A 25,243-nucleotide genomic window follows, 5' to 3' on the forward strand; every position below is an offset into this window, starting at 1 on the left:
TTGTCGACAAATACACTGGAATTGGCCAAAAATAGGGCTCAAATTGAGCAAAATCGCCGATGCTTAAACATTGTCGAGACCGCTAACTTCGTGAGAGCATAATTCCGTAAGTTTTCCATCAAATTTCATACTTTTGGTGTCATTATGATCGGGAAAAGATTCTCTATTTTTTCACAAGAAAAAATAATTTTTTTTTTTAAATTTGGCCGACCCTGAGAACAAGTCTCTGAGAGGGCCTGTCGACCCTGAAAGGGTTAAGAAAATAGAAGAAAACTCAAAGGAATGTGTATATATATGTTTGTAAATGCAAATGTAGTGTAAATAGAAGTAGCAAGGCATACCTGAAATCTGGCATGTTGATGAGACAGAAAAAAGACACCAGCAATCACACAATCATACGTCTTCTCCCACCCGAGCCCAGTCACGCTAGCCAATACTGTAAATACCGAATTACAGAAAATATCTGCCTGGATGAGGACTAACAAACTTATACTAAACATTGACAAAACCTACTTCATTCAGTTTGGTAACAGAGCTACAGATGTCCCTCTTAACATAATGACAAACGGATCACCTATCACAAAGCTAACAGAGGGAAAATTCTTAGGAATCCACCTTGATAATAGACTCAAATTTCATACACATATACAACAAATTTCTAAGAAAATTTCCAAGACTGTAGGCATACTATCGAAGATACGGTACTATGCTCCACAGTCAGCCCTCCTGGCCCTATATCACTCTCTTATTTACCCCTATCTCACCTATGGAATTTGTGCATGGGGCTCAACAACAAGTAACCATCTCAGACCACTAATTACCCAACAAAAGGCTGCAGTTAGAATGATAACAAATTCTCACTATAGGCAGCACACTCCACCAATATTCAATACACTAAACCTACTCACCATACAAAACATCCATACTTATTACTGCACCTATTACATACATAGAACACTTAACTCTGATATTAACCCTCCCCTCAAACATCTCCTTGCCAACCTCAACAGAACACATGACCATAACACAAGGCACAGATCACTCTTTGATGTTCCTCGTGTCCATCTCACACTATGCAAAAACTCAATGCACATAAAAGGCCCTAAAATCTGGAATTCATTACCTGTAAATATAAAAGAAACACTACCTGTTTATAAATTCAAGTCTCTTCTCAAAGATCACTTACTCACCCAAAACCAAATAAATACTGAATAACTGAACCTTATAAATTGTATATCTTAAATGTTTCTCACAATTATATCACATAAATGTTAAACCTAAAACCCAATCTAACTTTATTATTTTTTAAATACACTACCTAACAGAATACTCCATTCTACTGAATGTACAACAATGCATACAACCATATGACCTGTCTTTGTAATACTCACTTGTGCTTTATAGTAATCTGTTTACATTAAAGTTTTATCACTGATTTCATCATTGCTTAGTTAATCTTAAGTTAATTTTAAGCCAGCCCGTAATGCTATGCATAGTATAAGTGGCTTTGGCATGCTGCTCTTATCTGTATTTTTTGTACCTCTGTATGTGTGCTCAAATTTTTAAATAAATAAATAAATAAATCATGTAAAACAATTACAGGCTTCTGTTTTACACTCACTTGGCAGGACGGTAGTACCTCCCTGGGAGGTTACTATCCTCCAACCTACTACCTATCCGAGCTTCACTATCCTTGTAAAAACTCTTCACTGATTTCAATACCCTACATCCTATTCCATACAATTGCAATATCTGCCATATTGCTACCCTATCCACCCTGTCATAAGCCTTTTCCAAATCCAAAAATGCCATAAAAACCTCTTTACCCTTATCTAAATACTGTTCACCTACATACCTACATGTTTCACTTTAAACACTTGGTCTACACATGCCCTACCTTTCCTAAAGCCTCCTTGTTCATCTGCTATCCCAATCTCCATCTTACTCTTAATTCTTTCAATAATAACTACCATACACTTTGCTCAACAGACTTATTCGCCTATAATTTTTGCACTCTCTCTCCTTTCCCCTTTGCCTTTATACAAAGGAACTATGAATGCTCTCTGCCAATCCCTAGGTACCTTACCATCTTCCATACATTTATTAAATAAAAGCACCAACACTCCAAAGCTATATCCCCACCTGCTTTTAACATTTCTATCTTTATCCAATCAATTCCAGCTGCCTTACCCCCTTTCATTCTACCCACTGCCTCATAAACTTCCCCCACACTCACAACTGGCTCTTCCTCAATCCTACAAGATGTTATTCCTCCTTGCCCTATACATGAAATCACAGCTTCCCTATGTTCATCAACATTTAACAATTCCTCAAAATATTCCCTCCATCTTCCTGATACCTCTACCTCTCCACTTACTAACTCTCCTCTCCTATTTTTAACTATCAAACTCATTCATTCCCTAGGCTTCCTCAGCTTATTAATCTTTAAAACTTTTTCTTATTTTCAACAAAATTTGTTGATATCATCTCACCCATTCTCTCATTTGCTCTTTTCATGTACATTGCTTCACCACTCCCTTAAACCTCTCTTTTTCTCTCCACATACTCCTCCCTCCTTGCATCACTTCTACTTTGTAAAAACCTCTCACATGCTAACTTTTTCTCCCTTACTACACTCTTTACATCATCATTCCACCAATCGCTCTTCTTCCCTCCCACACCCACTTTCCTGTAACCTCAAACTTCTGCTGAACACTCTAAAACAACATTCTTAAACCTACCCCAGAGGTCTTCGACCCCCATTGCCTATACTCTCACTAGTCCATCTATCCTCCAATACCCTAACTACCTCCTCCTTTAGTTTATAAACCTTCACCTCTCTCTTACTTGCTGCTTCTATTTTCCTTGTATCCCAGCTACCTTTTACGCTCACTCTACCTACAACTAAAAAGTGCTCTGATATTACCTGAGGCCTCTCTATAAACATGTACATGCTGAAGTCTACTCAACAGACTTTTACCAACTAATACATAGCCAAACACACTACAGTGCTGTCATTTCGCCCTACATCATACTTTGTATACTTATTTATTCTCTATTATATTATAAATATATTGAAAGATACCAGGAACTTATTGGGTATCTCGGGTGATGTGGTTAGAACAATGATGGAACAATATCTTAGTAAATGGCATATGTATATAATACAGTGGACCCCCGGTTAACGATATTTTTTCAATCCAGAAGTATGTTCAGGTGCCAGTACTCACCGAATTTGTTCCCATAAGGAATATTGTGAAGTAGATTAGTCCATTTCAGACCCCCAAACATACATGTACAAACGCACTTACATAAATACACTTACATAATTGGTTGCATTCGGAGGTGATCGTTATGCGGGGGTCCACTGTATACAGTAGGGCCCCACTTCTGTGGTGGGTTAGGTTCCAGGCTACTGCTATACATCAGAAATTGCTGTAAAGTGGAATGCCCTTTTTTCCACTTACAAATGCGTATAAATGCCAGATAACAAGTTTACAATAAGTGAACATAAGTGAACATATTGGTAGGTAGTAGGTTGGTAGACAGCAACCACCCAGGGAAGTACTACCGTCCTGCCAGATGACTGTGAAACAAAAACCTGTAACTGTTTTGCATGATGGTAGGATTGCTGGTTTCTTTTTCTGTCTCATAAACACGCTAGATAACAGGGAAATCTTGCTACTCCTACTTACACTTTGGTCACACTTCACAGACATGCACATGCATATATATATATACATACATCTAGGTTTTTCTCCTTTTTCTAAATAGCTCTTGTTCTTTTTTATTTCTTCTATTGTCCATGGGGAAGTGGAAAAGAATCTTTCCTCCGTAAGCCATGCGTGTCGTATGAGGCGACTAAAATGCCGGGAGCAATGGGCTAGTAACCCCTTCTCCTGTATACATTTACTAAAAAAGAGAAGAAGAAAAACTTTATAAAACTGGGATGCTTAAATGTGCGTGGATGTAGTGCGGATGACAAGAAACAGATGATTGCTGATGTTATGAATGAAAAGAAGTTGGATGTCCTGGCTCTAAGCGAAACAAAGCTGAAGGGGGTAGGAGAGTTTCAGTGGGGGGAAATAAATGGGATTAAATCTGGAGTATCTGAGAGAGTTAGAGCAAAGGAAGGGGTAGCAGTAATGTTAAATGATCAGTTATGGAAGGAGAAAAGAGAATATGAATGTGTAAATTCAAGAATTATGTGGATTAAAGTAAAGGTTGGATGCGAGAAGTGGGTCATAATAAGCGTGTATGCACCTGGAGAAGAGAGGAATGCAGAGGAGAGAGAGAGATTTTGGGAGATGTTAAGTGAATGTATAGGAGCCTTTGAACCAAGTGAGAGAGTAATTGTGGTAGGGGACCTGAATGCTAAAGTAGGAGAAACTTTTAGAGAGGGTGTGGTAGGTAAGTTTGGGGTGCCAGGTGTAAATGATAATGGGAGCCCTTTGATTGAACTTTGTATAGAAAGGGGTTTAGTTATAGGTAATACATATTTTAAGAAAAAGAGGATAAATAAGTATACACGATATGATGTAGGGCGAAATGACAGTAGTTTGTTGGATTATGTATTGGTAGATAAAAGACTGTTGAGTAGACTTCAGGATGTACATGTTTATAGAGGGGCCACAGATATATCAGATCACTTTCTAGTTGTAGCTACACTGAGAGTAAAAGGTAGATGGGATACAAGGAGAATAGAAGCATCAGGGAAGAGAGAGGTGAAGGTTTATAAACTAAAAGAGGAGGCAGTTAGGGTAAGATATAAACAGCTATTGGAGGATAGATGGGCTAATGAGAGCATAGGCAATGGGGTCGAAGAGGTATGGGGTAGGTTTAAAAATGTAGTGTTAGAGTGTTCAGCAGAAGTTTGTGGTTACAGGAAAGTGGGTGCAGGAGGGAAGAGGAGTGATTGGTGGAATGATGATGTAAAGAGAGTAGTAAGGGAGAAAAAGTTAGCATATGAGAAGTTTTTACAAAGTAGAAGTGATGCAAGGAGGGAAGAGTATATGGAGAAAAAGAGAGAGGTTAAGAGAGTGGTGAAGCAATGTAAAAAGAGAGCAAATGAGAGAGTGGGTGAGATGTTATCAACAAATTTTGTTGAAAATAAGAAAAAGTTTTGGAGTGAGATTAACAAGTTAAGAAAGCCTAGAGAACAAATGGATTTGTCAGTTAAAAATAGGAGAGGAGAGTTATTAAATGGAGAGTTAGAGGTATTGGGAAGATGGAGGGAATATTTTGAGGAATTGTTAAATGTTGATGAAGATAGGGAAGCTGTGATTTCGTGTATAGGGCAAGGAGGAATAACATCTTGTAGGAGTGAGGAAGAGCCAGTTGTGAGTGTGGGGGAAGTTCGTGAGGCAGTAGGTAAAATGAAAGGGGGTAAGGCAGCTGGGATTGATGGGATAAAGATAGAAATGTTAAAAGCAGGTGGGGATATAGTTTTGGAGTGGTTGGTGCAATTATTTAATAAATGTATGGAAGAGGGTAAGGTACCTAGGGATTGGCAGAGAGCATGCATAGTTCCTTTGTATAAAGGCAAAGGGGATAAAAGAGAGTGCAAAAATTATAGGGGGATAAGTCTGTTGAGTGTACCTGGTAAAGTGTATGGTAGAGTTATAATTGAAAGAATTAAGAGTAAGACGGAGAATAGGATAGCAGATGAACAAGGAGGCTTTAGGAAAGGTAGGGGGTGTGTGGACCAGGTGTTTACAGTGAAACATATAAGTGAACAGTATTTAGATAAGGCTAAAGAGGTCTTTGTGGCATTTATGGATTTGGAAAAGGCGTATGACAGGGTGGATAGGGGGGCAATGTGGCAGATGTTGCAAGTGTATGGTGTAGGAGGTAGGTTACTGAAAGCAGTGAAGAGTTTTTACGAGGATAGTGAGGCTCAAGTTAGAGTATGTAGGAAAGAGGGAAATTTTTTCCCAGTAAAAGTAGGCCTTAGACAAGGATGTGTGATGTCACCGTGGTTGTTTAATATATTTATAGATGGGGTTGTAAGAGAAGTAAATGCGAGGGTCTTGGCAAGAGGCGTGGAGTTAAAAGATAAAGAATCACACACAAAGTGGGAGTTGTCACAGCTGCTCTTTGCTGATGACACTGTGCTCTTGGGAGATTCTGAAGAGAAGCTGCAGAGATTGGTGGATGAATTTGGTAGGGTGTGCAAAAGAAGAAAATTAAAGGTGAATACAGGAAAGAGTAAGGTTATGAGGATAACAAAAAGATTAGGTGATGAAAGATTGAATATCAGATTGGAGGGAGAGAGTATGGAGGAGGTGAACGTATTCAGATATTTGGGAGTGGACGTGTCAGTGGATGGGTCTATGAAAGATGAGGTGAATCATAGAATTGATGAGGGAAAAAGAGTGAGTGGTGCGCTTAGGAGTCTGTGGAGACAAAGAACTTTGTCCTTGGAGGCAAAGAGGGGAATGTATGAGAGTATAGTTTTACCAACGCTCTTATATGGGTGTGAAGCGTGGGTGATGAATGTTGCAGCGAGGAGAAGGCTGGAGGCAGTGGAGATGTCATGTCTGAGGGCAATGTGTGGTGTGAATATAATGCAGAGAATTCGTAGTTTGGAAGTTAGGAGGAGGTGCGGGATTACCAAAACTGTTGTCCAGAGGGCTGAGGAAGGGTTGTTGAGGTGGTTTGGACATGTAGAGAGAATGGAGCGAAACAGAATGACTTCAAGAGTGTATCAGTCTGTAGTGGAAGGAAGGCGGGGTAGGGGTCGGCCTAGGAAGGGTTGGAGGGAGGGGGTAAAGGAGGTTTTGTGTGCGAGGGGCTTGGACTTCCAGCAGGCATGCGTGAGCGTGTTTGATAGGAGTGAATGGAGACAAATGGTTTTTAATACTTGACGTGCTGTTGGAGTGTGAGCAAAGTAACATTTATGAAGGGATTCAGGGAAACCGGCAGGCCGGACTTGAGTCCTGGAGATGGGAAGTACAGTGCCTGCACTCTGAAGGAGGGGTGTTAATGTTGCAGTTTAAAAACTGTAGTGTAAAGCACCCTTCTGGCAAGACAGTGATGGAGTGAATGATGGTGAAAGTTTTTCTTTTTCGGGCCACCCTGCCTTGGTGGGAATCGGCCAGTGTGATAATAGAATAGAATAGAATGGAGAAATGCGGAGCTCATGGAGGATGTAAACAGAGTGGAGCATGGTGACCATATTAGCGAGTCAGGTGGAGGGGGGGGGGGAGCTGTATGAGTTTTGGTCATAATTTGAAATGTCAGTATTAGTGAAACTCTGTAAAGCGAAATGCCATAAAGTGGGCCCTCCTGTACTTGCAGTTAGTTTTAGCACATCTATTGTTTTATATTTCTTGTGTGCCAACTATTTGTAACTAATAGACTTTGATGTTTCCAAATCAATGACCTAGTGGATTTTACCCAATTTTTCCAAAGTCCTTTAAATCAAGGTTTCTTAAATTTAAGGTTTTCCATATTATAAACGGTGGGGAACGAAAACCCTTACCATGGTTGGTTCACACCCAGAAGCAACCATTTTCTTTAAGCTCCAATAATCATTAATATAGGAACCCAGCATCTCAAGGTCATTATGTAGCATGGCTCCAGCAGCACGCAAGGCTAACTCTCGAAGCTGCGAGAAACATGATGTTATGGTTGGGTCACCAGCATACCAGTTGCGAATGACATTCTGCAGCAGATTTCTTGCAAGACGTACCTGAAAATATTGCACAGCACTGAATTAGCACAGACACTTTACAAAACGCGTAACCCTGAAATGCGAATAAATCTACATAAGCAATGTTAAGATATATTGTGAAGACAAGATACTGAGTAGATAAACAGTATAAATATGCACTGTTTATGTAATCTAAATTTATTATTATACAGGAAGCTGTAGGAATTTATATCAATTGCAGAGGAAGGGCTGTTGAGGAAGTTTGGACATTTAGAGAGGATAAGAGGCTAGAGAAAAAATAGGATGATTAGAAGGCTGAATAATCTTGGGTGGAGAGAAGGATGGGTAGGAATTATCCTGGGAAAAGTTAGAGGGGGCAAAGAAAGTTTTGTATGTGCAAGAGGCTTGGACATTCAAAAGGCTTGTGAAAGTGTATTAGGAGTGATGTTGGAGTGTCAGTAAGATAAAATTTATAAAATGAATCAGGGAAACCAATTAGCTGGACTAGAGTCCTGAAGAAGGGGTGGGGATGTTACAGTGTGATGTCAGCACAATCCTGGCAAGCCCGTGATTAACTGGTTGATGGTGAAAGTGTTTCTTCTTTTTCAGGTCACCCTAGCTCAGTGGAAGATGCCCAGTGTGTTAAACAAAAAACAAGAATTCAGTTATTTACTGTACAGTAAGACACCAAATGTCTGAACAAATTAACCAGAACTGGCACTGTCAACATTGTCAGGCCGTCGGGCCGGCTGGCTGGCCAGCCGTAAGCCATGCGTGTTGTAGGAGGCAACTAAAATGCTGGGAGCAAGGGGCTAGTAACCTCTTCTCCTGTATATATTACTAAATGTAAAAGGAGAAACTTTCGTTTTTCCTTTTGGGCCACCCCGCCTTGGTGGGATATGGCTGGTGTGTTGAAAGAAAGATTATAGAGGTATGGGTGTTTGTGGAAAACAATCAGGCTGCAGCATTATGGTTGAAAACAGCAGATATTATCAGGATACCCCAGGAATATGTTTAAAAGACAATATTCAAAATGCAGCTGCTAGTAAAGGCAAAGCAATTGCTCAACAAACAAAGAGATAGTAGAGGGCAATGAGTGACTAGCTCCCCTAAGGTCTACTATAAAAATAGTAGGAGTCTAAGAAATAAAACAGATGAGCTAAGATTACTTGCAAGTGCAGGTAATATATATATTATTGCTATAACAGAAACCTGGTTCAACTTGAAAGATAGAAAAATGCCTTCTGAATGCAACATACAGGGTTATAAACTATTCAACACAGACAGGGTCAACAGGAAGGGTGGTGGAGTGGCGATGTATGTCAGAGATAATTTAAACTGTTGTGTTAGACAAGATGTAAGATTAGAAATATCAGACACAGAATCTGTCTGGCTACAGGCTGTTCTTCAACTCTATATATCTTTGGTTAGGCCTCATTTAGATTATGCTGTGCAGTTTGGTCACTGTATTACAGAATGGATATAAATGCACTGGAAAACGTATAAAGGAGGATGACAAAGTTGATCCCATGTACCAGAAATTTTCCCTATGAGGATAGACTGATGGCCCTGAATCTGCACTTTCTAGAAAGGTGTAGAATTAGGGGGGATATGATTGAGGTGTAAAACAGGAATTAATATAGGGGATGTAAATAGCGTGCTAAAAATATCTAGCATAGACAGGACTCACAGCAATGGTTCTAAATTGGAAAAATTCAGATTCAGGAAGTATATGGGAAAGCACTGGTTTGGTAATAGAGTTGTGGATGAGTGGAACAAACTTACGAGTACTGTCATAGAAGCTAAGACATTGTGTAGTTTTAAAAATAGGTTGGATATATACATGAGTGGGTGTGGGTGGGTGTGAGTTGGACCTGACTAGCTTGTGTTACTAGGCTGGATGCTGTGCTCCTTCCTTAAGTGAATGTGACTGACCTGACTAGGTCAAGGGATTGGCTTAAGCCGGTGGGAGAATTGGACCTGCCTCGCATGGGCCAGTAGGCCTACTGCAGTGTTCCTTCTTTCTTAGGTTCTTATAAATGGTGCAAAGGCGACATTAAAACAATATCAAAGATGGGTGACACAAACCCACTACCATTAGAGTATGCTTCTTGTTTAGCGATGAATTCTTTTACTGATATGGTCTTAGGTAAGGTACTCAGTCGTTAAGTGAGGACAGGCTGTAGTGTAAATTGTACTAATTGTAATACTTTCATTTGTTTTTTTGTTACTTATCAACTGTAAGTCTTACTATAAAATTTTTGGCTACCTCTCTTTTGTAATAATGTAAAATAATGAATAATTAAAATTTACCATTCCATAACCTATGTCTAGTTTTAAGTAGTGTGTCAACGTTAGTATTGGTCTACCTGAAATGCTCAGACATGTTAATGGCTTTCATTGTACTTAACAATATTTTATTTCATGTAAATCACACTTTGTATACCATAAAAAGAAAAAAAAAATAGAATTTGAAGTATCAATGCATTATCTAAAATTGTACTATTGTTCATTCAGCTACCTCTCTTGTTGTACATTTAAAAACTCCTCTTAATAATCCATGTCTAGTTCTTTAGTAGTCTTTAAGCATTAGTATTAGTCTGCCCCAAAAAACTGCATAATTGTGGCTTTCTTTGGTGCCTAACAATATTATATTACATGTAAACTACACTACCTGTATACTGCAGAAAGGATATAAATTTTAATTTGTATTTATTTGTATAATCTTGCCCACGATACATTACACAATTGTTGAAAACTTGAAACTGATTGAATAAAATGTTCTCAAGTAATAAACAAAAATTTGTGAGAAAGCAAACAAAAATGTTGCTGAGAATATCCTGAAAAAAAATTAGAAAGTCTCTCGTTAAATCTAAAAGAAAACAAAACTGATTTTTTTTTTTCAGTTTATTTTTCTGATTTATATTCTGCTTAAATCCTTCCACAGTTCCATAAAAAAAAAATTATTTAGATGTTAAAAAATCCATTTTGATATAAGTACAAAAACAGTTGGCAAATTGGCACTTGCACAACACAAAATTAATACAAAAATCCTTCCTATTAGGATTTAAGCTAATCAAAACAGGCATTCATTAGTTATTATGTGGGAAACAATTTGCTTAATAAAATTGGAAAAATGAATTTTACACAGAAGAGAGTGAGTGACAAGCTGTGCTTCAACATAGCCCATCAGTGGTATAATCTGGAAACCAATCACAAAGGATATTCTATAGTAATTGATCTAGTTCCAATGATTCCAAGTTTTTAACTATTTCAGTAAAATTTCAAATTTACACCAACTCAGACTTGTGGGTTATCATCCTTATTATAGAATGTATGGAAGCCCTTTGATTGAACTTTGTATAGAAAGGGGTTTAGTTATAGGTAATACATATTTTAAGAAAAAGAGGATAAATAAGTATACACGATATGATGTAGGGCGAAATGACAGTAGTTTGTTGGATTATGTATTGGTAGATAAAAGACTGTTGAGTAGACTTCAGGATGTACATGTTTATAGAGGGGCCACAGATATATCAGATCACTTTCTAGTTGTAGCTACACTGAGAGTAAAAGGTAGATGGGATACAAGGAGAATAGAAGCATCAGGGAAGAGAGAGGTGAAGGTTTATAAACTAAAAGAGGAGGCAGTTAGGGTAAGATATAAACAGCTATTGGAGGATAGATGGGCTAATGAGAGCATAGGCAATGGGGTCGAAGAGGTATGGGGTAGGTTTAAAAATGTAGTGTTAGAGTGTTCAGCAGAAGTTTGTGGTTACAGGAAAGTGGGTGCAGGAGGGAAGAGGAGTGATTGGTGGAATGATGATGTAAAGAGAGTAGTAAGGGAGAAAAAGTTAGCATATGAGAAGTTTTTACAAAGTAGAAGTGATGCAAGGAGGGAAGAGTATATGGAGAAAAAGAGAGAGGTTAAGAGAGTGGTGAAGCAATGTAAAAAGAGAGCAAATGAGAGAGTGGGTGAGATGTTATCAACAAATTTTGTTGAAAATAAGAAAAAGTTTTGGAGTGAGATTAACAAGTTAAGAAAGCCTAGAGAACAAATGGATTTGTCAGTTAAAAATAGGAGAGGAGAGTTATTAAATGGAGAGTTAGAGGTATTGGGAAGATGGAGGGAATATTTTGAGGAATTGTTAAATGTTGATGAAGATAGGGAAGCTGTGATTTCGTGTATAGGGCAAGGAATCTTGTAGGAGTGAGGAAGAGCCAGTTGTGAGTGTGGGGGAAGTTCGTGAGGCAGTAGGTAAAATGAAAGGGGGTAAGGCAGCTGGGATTGATGGGATAAAGATAGAAATGTTAAAAGCAGGTGGGGATATAGTTTTGGAGTGGTTGGTGCAATTATTTAATAAATGTATGGAAGAGGGTAAGGTACCTAGGGATTGGCAGAGAGCATGCATAGTCCCTTTGTATAAAGGCAAAGGGGATAAAAGAGAGTGCAAAAATTATAGGGGGATAAGTCTGTTGAGTGTACCTGGTAAAGTGTATGGTAGAGTTATAATTGAAAGAATTAAGAGTAAGACGGAGAATAGGATAGCAGATGAACAAGGAGGCTTCAGGAAAGGTAGGGGGTGTGTGGACCAGGTGTTTACAGTGAAACATATAAGTGAACAGTATTTAGATAAGGCTAAAGAGGTCTTTGTGGCATTTATGGATTTGGAAAAGGCGTATGACAGGGTGGATAGGGGGGCAATGTGGCAGATGTTGCAAGTGTATGGTGTAGGAGGTAGGTTACTGAAAGCAGTGAAGAGTTTTTACGAGGATAGTGAGGCTCAAGTTAGAGTATGTAGGAAAGAGGGAAATTTTTTCCCAGTAAAAGTAGGCCTTAGACAAGGATGTGTGATGTCACCGTGGTTGTTTAATATATTTATAGATGGGGTTGTAAGAGAAGTAAATGCGAGGGTCTTGGCAAGAGGCGTGGAGTTAAAAGATAAAGAATCACACACAAAGTGGGAGTTGTCACAGCTGCTCTTTGCTGATGACACTGTGCTCTTGGGAGATTCTGAAGAGAAGCTGCAGAGATTGGTGGATGAATTTGGTAGGGTGTGCAAAAGAAGAAAATTAAAGGTGAATACAGGAAAGAGTAAGGTTATGAGGATAACAAAAAGATTAGGTGATGAAAGATTGAATATCAGATTGGAGGGAGAGAGTATGGAGGAGGTGAACGTATTCAGATATTTGGGAGTGGACGTGTCAGTGGATGGGTCTATGAAAGATGAGGTGAATCATAGAATTGATGAGGGAAAAAGAGTGAGTGGTGCACTTAGGAGTCTGTGGAGACAAAGAACTTTGTCCTTGGAGGCAAAGAGGGGAATGTATGAGAGTATAGTTTTACCAACGCTCTTATATGGGTGTGAAGCGTGGGTGATGAATGTTGCAGCGAGGAGAAGGCTGGAGGCAGTGGAGATGTCATGTCTGAGGGCAATGTGTGGTGTGAATATAATGCAGAGAATTCGTAGTTTGGAAGTTAGGAGGAGGTGCGGGATTACCAAAACTGTTGTCCAGAGGGCTGAGGAAGGGTTGTTGAGGTGGTTCGGACATGTCGAGAGAATGGAGCGAAACAGAATGACTTCAAGAGTGTATCAGTCTGTAGTGGAAGGAAGGCGGGGTAGGGGTCGGCCTAGAAAGGGTTGGAGGGAGGGGGTAAAGGAGGTTTTGTGTGCGAGGGGCTTGGACTTCCAGCAGGCATGCGTGAGCGTGTTTGATAGGAGTGAATGGAGACAAATGGTTTTTAATACTTGACGTGCTGTTGGAGTGTGAGCAAAGTAACATTTATGAAGGGATTCAGGGAAACCGGCAGGCCGGACTTGAGTCCTGGAGATGGGAAGTACAGTGCCTGCACTCTGAAGGAGGGGTGTTAATGTTGCAGTTTAAAAACTGTAGTGTAAAGCACCCTTCTGGCAAGACAGTGATGGAGCGAATGATGGTGAAAGTTTTTCTTTTTCGGGCCACCCTGCCTTGGTGGGAATCGGCCAGTGTGATAATAAAAAAAAAAATAATAAATATAGAATGTATCATCAATAATATTTTGAAGTCATCAGAAGAATAGAAAATGCCACTATTTATTCAATAAAATTGGCAAATTGGGACTTATGCCACCCAATGGCAGTGTGATCTTTGTGTTCAGGAAACAACACTTGTGGTGAAAATTTCAATCGTATCAGATAAGTCCTTCTCCAGTTATGGCACAGATTCCAATGATTCAAAGTCTTTTTTTTTTTTTTTAATTATTTTGCTACATCAACAAATTTGCCTGCATGCTAACAAAACTTAATAGATACTAACCTGGCCCTAAGATGCATCAACTACTAAATACAGTAGGGCCCCACTTACACAGCAGGTTAGGTTCCCGGCTACCGCCATAAAGCGGAAATCGCCGTAAAGTAGAGCACCCTTTTTTTCCACTTATAAATGCACATAAATACTAGATAACTAGTTTACACTAACATATATTAAGTTAACAACAGAACTAGGTATTAAAAACAATAAAAAAGTAAAATGCACATATACTTACCATAAAATATTTGTAGTCTCAATCTAGGGTGAGATGAGTAGCATTTATTGTAAGAAATCAAGTGTGGTATGTATGGTAGTCAGCCGGGCTACCATACCAGGCCATTCCACCCACACATAATATTCTATGACATTTAAGCATCCCAGAGCAATAAAATGCATATACACTTACCTTAAAATATTTGTAGTCTTAATGTAGGGTCAGAGGTGAGTAAACAAGATAAAACGAATAAATGAGAGAGAGAGAGAGAGAGAGAGAGAGAGAGAGAGAGAGAATGAGCACATGAGAGAGGACAGGCACAGAGTTATGTAAATAAACCAGGTGTACGCGAGTTTTGTAAACAAACCAGGTGAACACGTCTGGTTTGTGTACAAGTTACATTCTGTACAAGTTGTCTCTATGTTGATACGGTAGAATAAATAAAGAGGAACACTCCCATTCTCATGTAACACCATTTTCAGAAGAAATGACGCTCTGAGTGAAGGTATACAAAAGGAATAATTTTCTACAGTTACCCCCAGTAACACATTTTCTCTTATGTTAGACTAGACAAAACGTTATTTTTGCCATCATTTGTACAAGTCGTCTGGCTACCACATCTCATATTTATGTTAATTTATTCCACTGTGGGGTGCATTTATCATCTTTATATGTAATGTATCGTGTTTATTATGTAATTTTGAAAAAATATCATGGATGGATTAATGAAAATGTGTATATTAACGTAATATACAACATTTAATGAGACTCAGTGATTATTATTGAGGATTATTATTATCATTACTAATATGGGGTCTTGAGACATAAGACACTGATTTTAATGTGTACCTGCATGCCAGCATAATGTGTAAGTTTATTTAGGTACAGGTATACATAAGCATAATTATCAGAGTATATATATATAAAATATGAAATAACTTTTAAAAACACTTGAAATTTTGGAGTTTCCAGACATAATGGAGAGACGTGATGCTTAGGGGAGCTCACAGAGAATGTAAATAAACCGGGTGAGGTGCGGTGGCTGTGTTAGAAAGTCAGGTGGGGGAGCCGTATGGCGAGTTTTGGTCATAATTTGAAATGTCTTTATTAGCGGAAAGCTGTAAAGTGAAACACCGTAAAGCGGGGCCCTACTGTACTTTAGCTGCTGAGAAGAGGTAAACTGAAAATTAATTAGTGATGTTAAATGGGAATAATAGGTAGTAGGCTCATAGACAGCAACCACCCAGGGAAGTACTACCATCCTGCAAAGTGTAAAACAGAAACCCGTAATTGCTTTACATGATGGTAGGATTGCTGGTGTCATTTTTGTCTCTTATATGCATGCAAGATTTCAGGTATGTCTTGCTACTTTTACTTACACCTAGGTCACACTACACATGCATGTACAAGCATATATAAACTCACCCCTCTGGGTTTTCTTCTATTTTCTTACCAGTTCTTGTTCTTATTTATTTCTTATTTCCATGGGAAAGTGGAACAGAATTCTTCCTCTGCAAGTCATGCATGTCGTAAGAGGCAACTAAAATACTGGGAGCAAAGGGCTAGTAACCCTTCTCCTGTATACATTACTAAAGTTAAAAAGAGAAAGTTTTGTTTTTCTTTTTGGTCCACCCTGCCTCAGTGGGATATGGCCGGTTTGTTGAAAGAAACAAGAAATGGGAGTAAAAAATTTCACACTATTTTACAAATAAAACAGTGAAATCTGCAGTTACACATTTGAATTATACTCTCCAACTTAAAATAAACTAAATATACAACTTGTATAAAGTGAGGATTACTGTATAAAGAAAACATTACTCAAACATACCTTGCCTGTGTAAAGTAAGAGAAGATGCTGATTAATGGAGGTGACAAATGTGTGGGAGAGAGGAATGTTATAAGTGGAGACCGTGACTGGTGTTCCCTGGCTGCTCACACCAAGCTTCCCTCCTCCAACAAGACCACCAACCTAACAATAAACTTCATTATAAACATGAGAAATATGAAACACACAGTGTTATATCAATAAATGAAAATATATTATATTCATGGAAAGTGCTAAACCCAGAAGGGTAATTCAGCTCTGATATTAAGAGACAGCATAGTGAAAGCAACAACTAAAGCTGTGCTTTTTATTTGCCTTACCTTTAAATACAAATATGTATAGTGGTACCCCGAGTTTTGAACAGCTCCCAATTGGAAAAATTATCTAAGTGTATTTTTGTAAGTGCTTTTGTAAGTGTATCTTTGGGGGTCTGAAATGGATTAATCTAATTTACATTGTTCCTTATGGGAACAAATTCATTCGGTATTGGCATTCGAACAGTCTTCTAGAACAAAATAAGTTCATAACTCGAGGTACCGCTGTACAAGTCTATTTCAACACGATACAATGTTTGTACAATAACGTGATATTTAAATGCATGTCAAGAGTCCATGGTTATGCAGAGTATTTTGGGCAAGCTTAAGGGGCATGTAATTTAATTTTTCCACTGTAATCTACCTTGTCCATAATTACTATCATACTTGCTTTGTCTGTTTCGTAAGATGAAGTCTAGAATCGTTTTTTAATTCATGGTATAACTTAACACATCTTTGAGGACAATTGGCTCAGACCTCTGTAACCGTGGCCCGTGACCTGGTGGCAAAAACTCTCACTTCATGCGGTCCGGGTTCGATTCCAGGCTGGGTGGAAACACTGGGCGTGTTTTCTTACACCGGTTGTCTATGTTCACCCATCAGTAAAATGAGTACCTGGGTGTTAGTTGACTGGTGTGGGTCACATCCTGGGACAAAACTGACCTAATCTGCCCACAATGCTCTGCATAACAAGTGGCTTTCTATATACAGTGGACCCTCGGGTAACGGTGGCATTGGCTAACGCTAAAATTGGATAGTGGCATGTTTTTGCATCAAAATACTGGCTCGGATAATGCCCAAAAACTCGGTTAAGGGCATTCATCCTGAACGTGTCCGTGCAGCCTGAACCCATGTACAGGTAGTGTGCCATTGTTTACAAGCCAGGGAGGACGATTCCTTGCATTCTATTCGATTCTTATGACCAGAGTCTTTGGTAAGATGGGTAAGGATAGAAATATTGGAAAATGGTGGGAGGGGGGAGTGAGGTAGGATATAAAAGGGTTGGAGGGGGGAGTGAGGTAGGATATAAAAGGGGGGGAGGGGGGAGTGAGGTAGGATATAAAAAGGTGGGAGGGGGGAGTGAGGTAGAATATAAAAGGTAAGTGCCCAACCACTTTGGTGCAATTTAAAAAGTGTATGTGAAATAATAGAATATTCTTGAAGGGGTATAATACTAACCCATCAGAGTCACATAGATATAACAGATATATAGGTACATGACTCTGAATTATTGGTAGTAGATATACAAGTTGCAATTGCTTTCTTCGTTTTTTTTTTGCGATTGCATAACGAATATTTAAACGACAAGACAGGGCGGTAATCTGGACAGTTCGTAAAGAATTACTTGACATGTTAGCTTCTTTCTAGGTGGTGTCCCGCCATAGTAAATGTAGCATATTTATGACAGTAGATGTAGAAGTAGAAATGTTATACAAGATATTTCCCTAATTAGGGGCGATAATTTTCTTAGTAGACATAGAAGGGTTCTGGTGTTACCCAATCATCTTCATCTGCAGGGAGGTTGCTCAAGATCATTGGTCGTGGTAATCGTCTTTATGGATGAAGCGATGCACCCTCTGTGGGAGTCATTCTTTGGGTCCTGTGAGGAGGAGTATTAATGATATAGCCAGTGGTATTTTCAACTTGGAGAGGATGTTTTCTATCTGGTATGTAGAGTTCTTGCATTGCATAGAGTTGTCTCTTCTTCAGCATATCAAGGTGTACATTTAAGGCAGTAATATCCTGTTGTACGTGTAAATCTGCCATTTTGACTCTGTCTCTCCTCCTGGTACCCGTAATAAAGCAGAGAGCTCTATTCTGGACCCGTTGCAACTTTAGCATGTTGATCTTTGTTGTTAACGACATTGGGACACATGGGTATTCGAGTACTGGTCTTATCATCATTTTATACAGATGTTTTTTTGACATGTGAAGGGGTTTGATTAAATCTAAAGAGACTGCTAAGACCGGCTTTGGCTATGTTGATCTTTTTATTGACGTGAGATGTTGAGTGGAGCAGCCTGTCTATTTCATATCCCAAGATCTTGTTAGGATTTCTAATGGCTCTAGGTGTACCTCTGATGGAGATACCCCCCCCCCTTATCTTCGATGGTTGATGCAAAACATCCTATCATGCTAACCAGGACTTTGTCAGGGTTAGTCGTAATTCTCCATTTCTTTTCCCAATTGGATGTTCGACGAAGCTCAATATTCATTTTTTCTGTGACTCTTTCATATTTGTATTTTCCTGTTACAGGAGTTGACGGATAGACAGATAAACAGGGAGCTTGACAGACAAATAGACAGACAGACAGACATGTTTGTATACCAGCGAAAACAAAGTGAGGGCGATGCTCATCAAATATCACCTCTAATCTTTTCTTATCAGCTGCACCCTCCCCCACCCTCGTGTATGTTCATCAAACGTCAGCTCTTATCAGATGTTATCTCATCTTATTATGTCACTGTCAGGGATGGACTTTGTTTTTCATGCTTCAAGGGAACTTATTGTTACCTATTATGTATTATGCCGCCGCCGCTGCCTCCTCCTCCTCCTTATTACATACTTCCACATATCCAAAACATTGCTGAGACCTATAAATACTTTGTACAGTGGAACCTCAAAAATCGAACTGCTCCCAACACAACCAATTATGTAAGTGTATTTTTGTAAGTGCTTTTATAAGTGTATTTTTGAGGGTCTGAAATGGACTAATCTAATTTACATTATTCCTGATGGGAATAAATTCATTCGGTAAAGGCACTCGAACAGCCTTCTGGACCGAAGAAAGTTCGATATTTGAGGTTCCACTGTATATATTCCAAGACAATAATAAATGACCAAGGCAGGTGTAAATGTCCACCTCTCAGTGTGTTTGTGACAATTTGAGTACAATTTCAGTACCTAATACTGTACTAGTGTCAGAACAAAGATTGGTTATGAAATGACAAGAACTACTACAAATTGTAATTATACGAACATAAAAATTACATAAAATATGAAAAATAGAAAAAAAGGTATATTGGCAACACTTCTGCAAGTGGATAAATTAGACACATGAGCAACTCTTGGGTTGCACATGTGTCTAATTTATCAACGTGTCGGTTCTGTGAACCATTCATCTACACTTCTGCAAGTGGCAGGAGAAGGTTGTCTTGAGGGACTCAAGGAGTACAAGGAGGTCATCATAGAGTTTACTTAGGAACCTAATATTGTAATTGAGAACTGTAATATGTCTGGCCTTACTTAGGACAATGCTGGCATGAAATGCTGTGTAATAGAGGCAGTTACTTTCCATTAAATTTTAATTAGGAGTTAGATTATATAGATTTAGATCCGAGTCTATTTAATCATTCAGCATTTAGGTTAAATGGTAATTATTTATATTATTTATAGTATGTTGAGCACCAATAATGATATCTGTAATAAGGGGATGTTTGGACAATTGTGTAGTTAATGTTGGTTAAGTAGAACATAATAGACATAATGAACTTAAGTGCTGACAATGTTTTAAGCTATTAATGAACTATAGTATTTACTATGTATAAAGCAATTAACACGAAATTATAAGATAATGTAGCACCAGACAATGACTTGTTATTGCAGTTACTAGAAAAAATATGCACAGATGCTAGAAAAAATATGCACAGTTTTAGATTAAAGACTACGTATATGGATTTTATCAGTGATATAATAATAATATTGTAACAACAGATATTAACCCTTTCAGGGTTGGTGCCATACTAGTACGGCTTGCACACCAGGGTTGGTGCCTTACTTTCACGCATAAATTCTAGCTCCTTCAAATCTAGCAAGAGAAAGCTGGTAGGCCTACATATGAAAGAATGGGTCTATGTGGTCAGTGTGCAAAGTATATTTTCAGTGTATTTTCACATGGTATTTATGGTTGTATTCTAGTTTTCTGGTCTCATTTTAAAGAATGGAAGATATATTACAGAAATTGAGATGATTTTGATTGGTTTTACAATGAAAAGTACCTTGATATCGAGCTAAAAGTTCGACTTTTGCCAAAGTTCAAAAGTAAACAAATCATGCCATGAGTCCAATACACATCAACTGGTGAGTCTAATCTTCTTTCACAAGTGCGCTGATATTATTTATACCATTTCTACACTAATGCAGTAGTCTGCATAACAATAAATCTCCTATTTTTTTGTATGAATAAAAATTCAAAGTGGAAAGCAAAAGAAATGTAACAGAGGCCTGGGGACGTGACTAATGAACAGAAAAAAATGTTATTTTAGTGCCAAGAATGTCTGTCTTGTTTATTCTGGACCCTATTTGGAAATTGGCATCATCTGAAATTTGTGTGAAACTGGCAAAATTGCCAATTTCTGACCACATTATTGGATAGTTGAAATCAGTAAATGGGTGGTTTCTTGTACTCATTCGATAGAAAAAGTGGAGTTCTGGTGAAATAGTTACAATTTTTGTTGACTGGTACAATGGAATTGGCCGATAATAGGGCTTAAATTGGGGGAAATCCAGATTTTTTCTATTGTGTGCACACTGACCACCCAGATCTATTTTCTCAGATGTAGGCCTACCAGCCTTCTCGCGCTAAATTTGACGCCGCTAGAATTTTGGCGTAGATCTACGGTTTGGACCCTGAACGTAAAGCCATAGATCTATGGGACGGACCCTGAAAGGGTTAATAATATGGCTCTGGGCCACAGTGTAGGTAGCCGGTAGGTGTAGCCCAGGCGGGCTACACCTACTGGCTACCTACACTGACTTCCTACAAATAAATACTACTCACCTCTCTTCCTATATTAAGACTACACATATGTTAAGGTAAATAATGAGTGTACTGTATGTGTATTTTACCTCTCTGGGATGTTTTAAATACCTTATATTAAGTATGAGATGGGGAGCCAGGGCTACCTACACCTGGGCTACCTGCACCTGGGCTACCTGCACCTGACTTCCGACAAATAAGTACTACTCGCCTCTCTCCCTACATTAAGATTATGAGTACTTTAAGATAAGTATTGAATGTACTGTAAATGTATTTTACTTTGTGTTTTTAATGCCTAGTTCTATTACTAACTTAATATAATTTAATGTAAACTTGTTGTCTGTAATTTATATGCATTTATAAATGGAAAAAAATGGCGTTCTGCTTTCCGGCGATGTCTGCTTTCCGGCGACAGCCTGGAACCTAACCCGCCGTATAAGTGGGGCCCTACTGTACAGTTACATAGATTATCATGCGTAACAGCATATGTGTAGAGAACCTAGGATAACCCAAAAAAGTCAGACAGAGTCACTTATTTCCACTGCCTTCACTCAGAGCGTCATTTCTTCTAAAAATGGTGTTACATGAGAATGGGAGTGTTCTTCTTTATTTATTCTTCTGTATCAATGTAGAGACAACTTGTATACAATGTAACTTATACACAAACCAGACATGTACACTTTGTTTGTTTACAAAACTTGCGTTCGCCTGATTTGTTTACGTAACTCTGCGCCTGTCCTCCCTCATGTACTCATTCTCTCTCTCTCTCTCTCTCATTTATTCATTTTATCTCGTTTACTCATCCATGACCCTACATTAAGACTACAAATATTTTAAGGTAAGTAATGAGTGAACTGTATATGCATTTTATCGCTCTGGGATGCTGAAATATCATAGAATAGTATGTGTGGGTGGAATGGCCTGGTATGGTAGCCCAGCTGACTACCATATATACCACACTTGATTTCTTACAATAAATACTACTCATCTCACCCTAGATTAAGACTACAAATATTTTAAGGTAAGTAATGAGTGAACGGCATATGCATTTTATTGCTCTGGGATGCTGAAATATCATAGAATATTATGTGTAGGTGGGGTGGCCTGGTATGGTAGCCTGGCTGACTACCATACATAACACACTTGATTTCTTACAATAAATACTACTTGTCTCACCATAGATTAAGACTACAAATATTTTAAGGTAAGTAATGAGTGCACTATGTGTGTGTATTTTAATTTTTTATTGTTTTTTGATGCCTAGTTCTATTGCTAACTTAATATATGTTAGTGTAAACTTGTTATCTAGTATTTGTATGCATTTATAAGGGGAAAAAAGGGTGTTCCACTTTACGGCGATTTCTGCTTTGCCGAGGTAGCCTGGAACCTAACCTGCCATATAAATGGGGCCCTACTGTATACACAAATACAGTTACATAGATTATCATACATCGCAGCATGTGTTAAGTACCTAGGATAACCCAAAAATGTCAGAGTGACTTAAGTATTTTCATTGGGGTCCTTTTACATTTACACTTAATACAGTGGACCCCCGGTTTACGATATTATTTCATTCCAGAAGTATGCTCAGGTGCCAGTACTGACCGAATTTGTTCCCATAAGGAATATTGTGAATTAGATTAGTCCATTTCAGACCCCCAAACATACACATACAAATGCACTTACATAAATACACTTACATAATTGGTCGCATTGGGAGCTGATTGTAAACCGGGGGTCCACTGTATATTTACTTTTATTCTTACACCTTAATATTTACACTTACCTTGGAGATGTTAGTTTAATTAATTCGTTTGATGGAGGAGATGCTGGCAGAGGTTTAGAGTAGTAGAAGATAGCAGGCAGGTGTATGCTCAGCGAATGTGCACACATCCAATAACATTGGAGAGTTACTCTCGTGTCGTTTTTCTATCGCTTACTTACTACACTGTTAATTCCACACTTTATCACTGGCTGGCAATATAGCCTTTATCGATACCTGCTGCTTTAGTATCATACATGTCGTAGAATCACTTATTCACTGAAGAAGGCACATTCTCCCCTCTCTCTTCCTCCTCCACTTTGGTACTTTGCTACGAGTTTTTTCTTGAATTTTATTGTGTTTCTTTCCTTCTTTATCACAGGGCTGGCACTAGAAACTTCCATTGGGCCCATGGTGGCTTATTTAGCAGTTACAAGCACTAAAGACACTGGAATAATACAAAATATATCGCAGGTACACTTGGAATCAACCGAAACGGCTTGTAAACACTGGCACACTGGCTGTACATGGAGTCTTGGAGTGGCTGAGCCCGCTCAGGCCACCGCGCTCTGGCCCCATGGACAAGTTTGGGACGAATGTCGTTAGATGAATTTTTCACCATTGGTAGAGCCATTTTTTTTATGCCAAAGAGCTCCGTTAGATGAATTTGCCATTACTTGATGCCGCCATTAGTTGAGGGTGCACTGTATGTCTGAAACACCGGCTCATAAGGTGTATGTATACAGCCGAAACAGTCAAAAGGTTAAATTAAGTCGGCCCATAATGCCTAGGCATAATAGAGGCTCTCTTTGCACTGCACCCAATTATTGTAAATACATAGCCACAATGTACTACTTGCAAATAAATAAATAAATCTGAATCTGAATTTGAATGTGTGCCATGAAAGTTCTTCATATGCTCTCTAGGTTAGCAATTTCCCCTGCCTTGAATAGTTATAAAGCCATGTTGTGAGTGCTGATAGTTATGAAGCCAAGAAGGAAACAAGGAAGACAACAGACCTGGTCCTGCCATCCACCACCAGTTGTCAGCCACTGTTCGATGCAGAGTGTGGCATGGATGAGGTGTGAGGGTCTGGGTGCTGGATGACCCAGCAACACAACAATGGCTGACAACAACGTTCCTGCCAGGAGGCTGCTACCTCCTAGTCCTGAACCTTGGGGTAAGTGCGACCACACCTCAACCTCCAAACCACCATCATACCTACAGTAAATAATAATAATAATAATAATAATAATAATAATAATAATAATAATAATAACACATAATAATAATAATAATAATCATAATAACATAATAATAATAATAATAATAATTATTATTATTATTATTAATTATTATTATTAATTGTTAGTTACAGCAAATAAAGATAGAGAGAGTTCTAAGTACAGAAGTGTTTTTCATTATATAAAATAACAGTGAGCATTCCAGAAAAGAGTAACAAAGTGAAATTTACACTAAATGAAATTTCAACTGAACAAAATGCACAGCAACTGAAAGTAACATTAGACAAACTTTACACTACATCAAATTTCAACAGATGCCATTTCAAAATAGGGTCCAGAATAAACAATTCAGATATTCCTGGCAATAAAATAACATTTTCTCTGTTCATTAGTCACATCTCCAGGCCCCTCTTATATTACTCTCGCTTACTATTTGGAATTTGTATTCACACAAAAAATAGAAGATTTACTGTTATGCATACTACTGCATTATTGTAATAACTGTATAAATAATGTCAACTCATTCTTGACTGCATATTGGAATTTGGACTTGCAGGCACACAGGCACTGTATAATCTCAGTTACATTGAGGGCGTTCTTCCTACTTCCTGGACCAATAGTCTCATTGTGCCTATCCCTAAGCCCCAACAGCCTGATACATTTAGGCCGATCTCCTTAACTAGTTGTCTTTGCAAAACTTTTGAAAGAATGATGCTTAACAGATTGTACTACAGAATCAGACATCAACTTTCCCCCTACCTCTATGGGTTCATGAAAGGTAAAAGTGTGCAGAACTGTATTTCCACCTTTCTCACTGCACACACCTCTACTAGTTTTACCACTTTTCTTGATCTAAAATCTGCATTTGATATTGCAAACAGAACCGTTATACTACATGAACTAGCCAAAATGAATATTGGTGGTAGCTTACTCTGCTGGATAATAGGATACCTGTCAAATAGAGTATCCTCTGTCCTTTACCAAGGCTTCAGAAGTGATTCTAAAGAAATGTCTTTAGGTACACCGCAGGGAGGAGTTCTTAGTCCCATGCTATTTAATATTCTGATTAATGCTCTCCTAAATGCTCTACCTGCCTCACCTAAACATATAGCTATAAGCTATGCTGATGATATCATGATCCATACAACAGGGCATAAGAAGATGAATACCATTCTTAAT

At 38.5% G+C, this 25,243-nt stretch overlaps 1 protein-coding gene across 1 annotated transcript in view; it reads right to left on the bottom strand.

Annotated features, from left to right (window-relative positions):
- Positions 1 to 24,041, bottom strand: part of LOC128703269 (L-fucose kinase) — a gene marked incomplete at its 5' end in the record, with an annotated part of 57,347 nt that extends 33,306 nt beyond the window's left edge. The window contains 3 exons of the mRNA XM_070099962.1: positions 7,484 to 7,693; positions 15,988 to 16,128; positions 23,840 to 24,041. Of these exons, the coding sequence (XP_069956063.1) occupies positions 7,484 to 7,693; positions 15,988 to 16,128; positions 23,840 to 24,041 (553 nt within the window). The remainder of the gene's footprint in view (positions 1 to 7,483; positions 7,694 to 15,987; positions 16,129 to 23,839) is intronic.
- Between the last annotated feature and the right edge of the window lie 1,202 nt (positions 24,042 to 25,243).

Source organism: Cherax quadricarinatus, chromosome 70 (assembly GCF_038502225.1).
Source record: "Cherax quadricarinatus isolate ZL_2023a chromosome 70, ASM3850222v1, whole genome shotgun sequence".
Lineage (NCBI taxonomy): Eukaryota > Metazoa > Arthropoda > Malacostraca > Decapoda > Parastacidae > Cherax > Cherax quadricarinatus.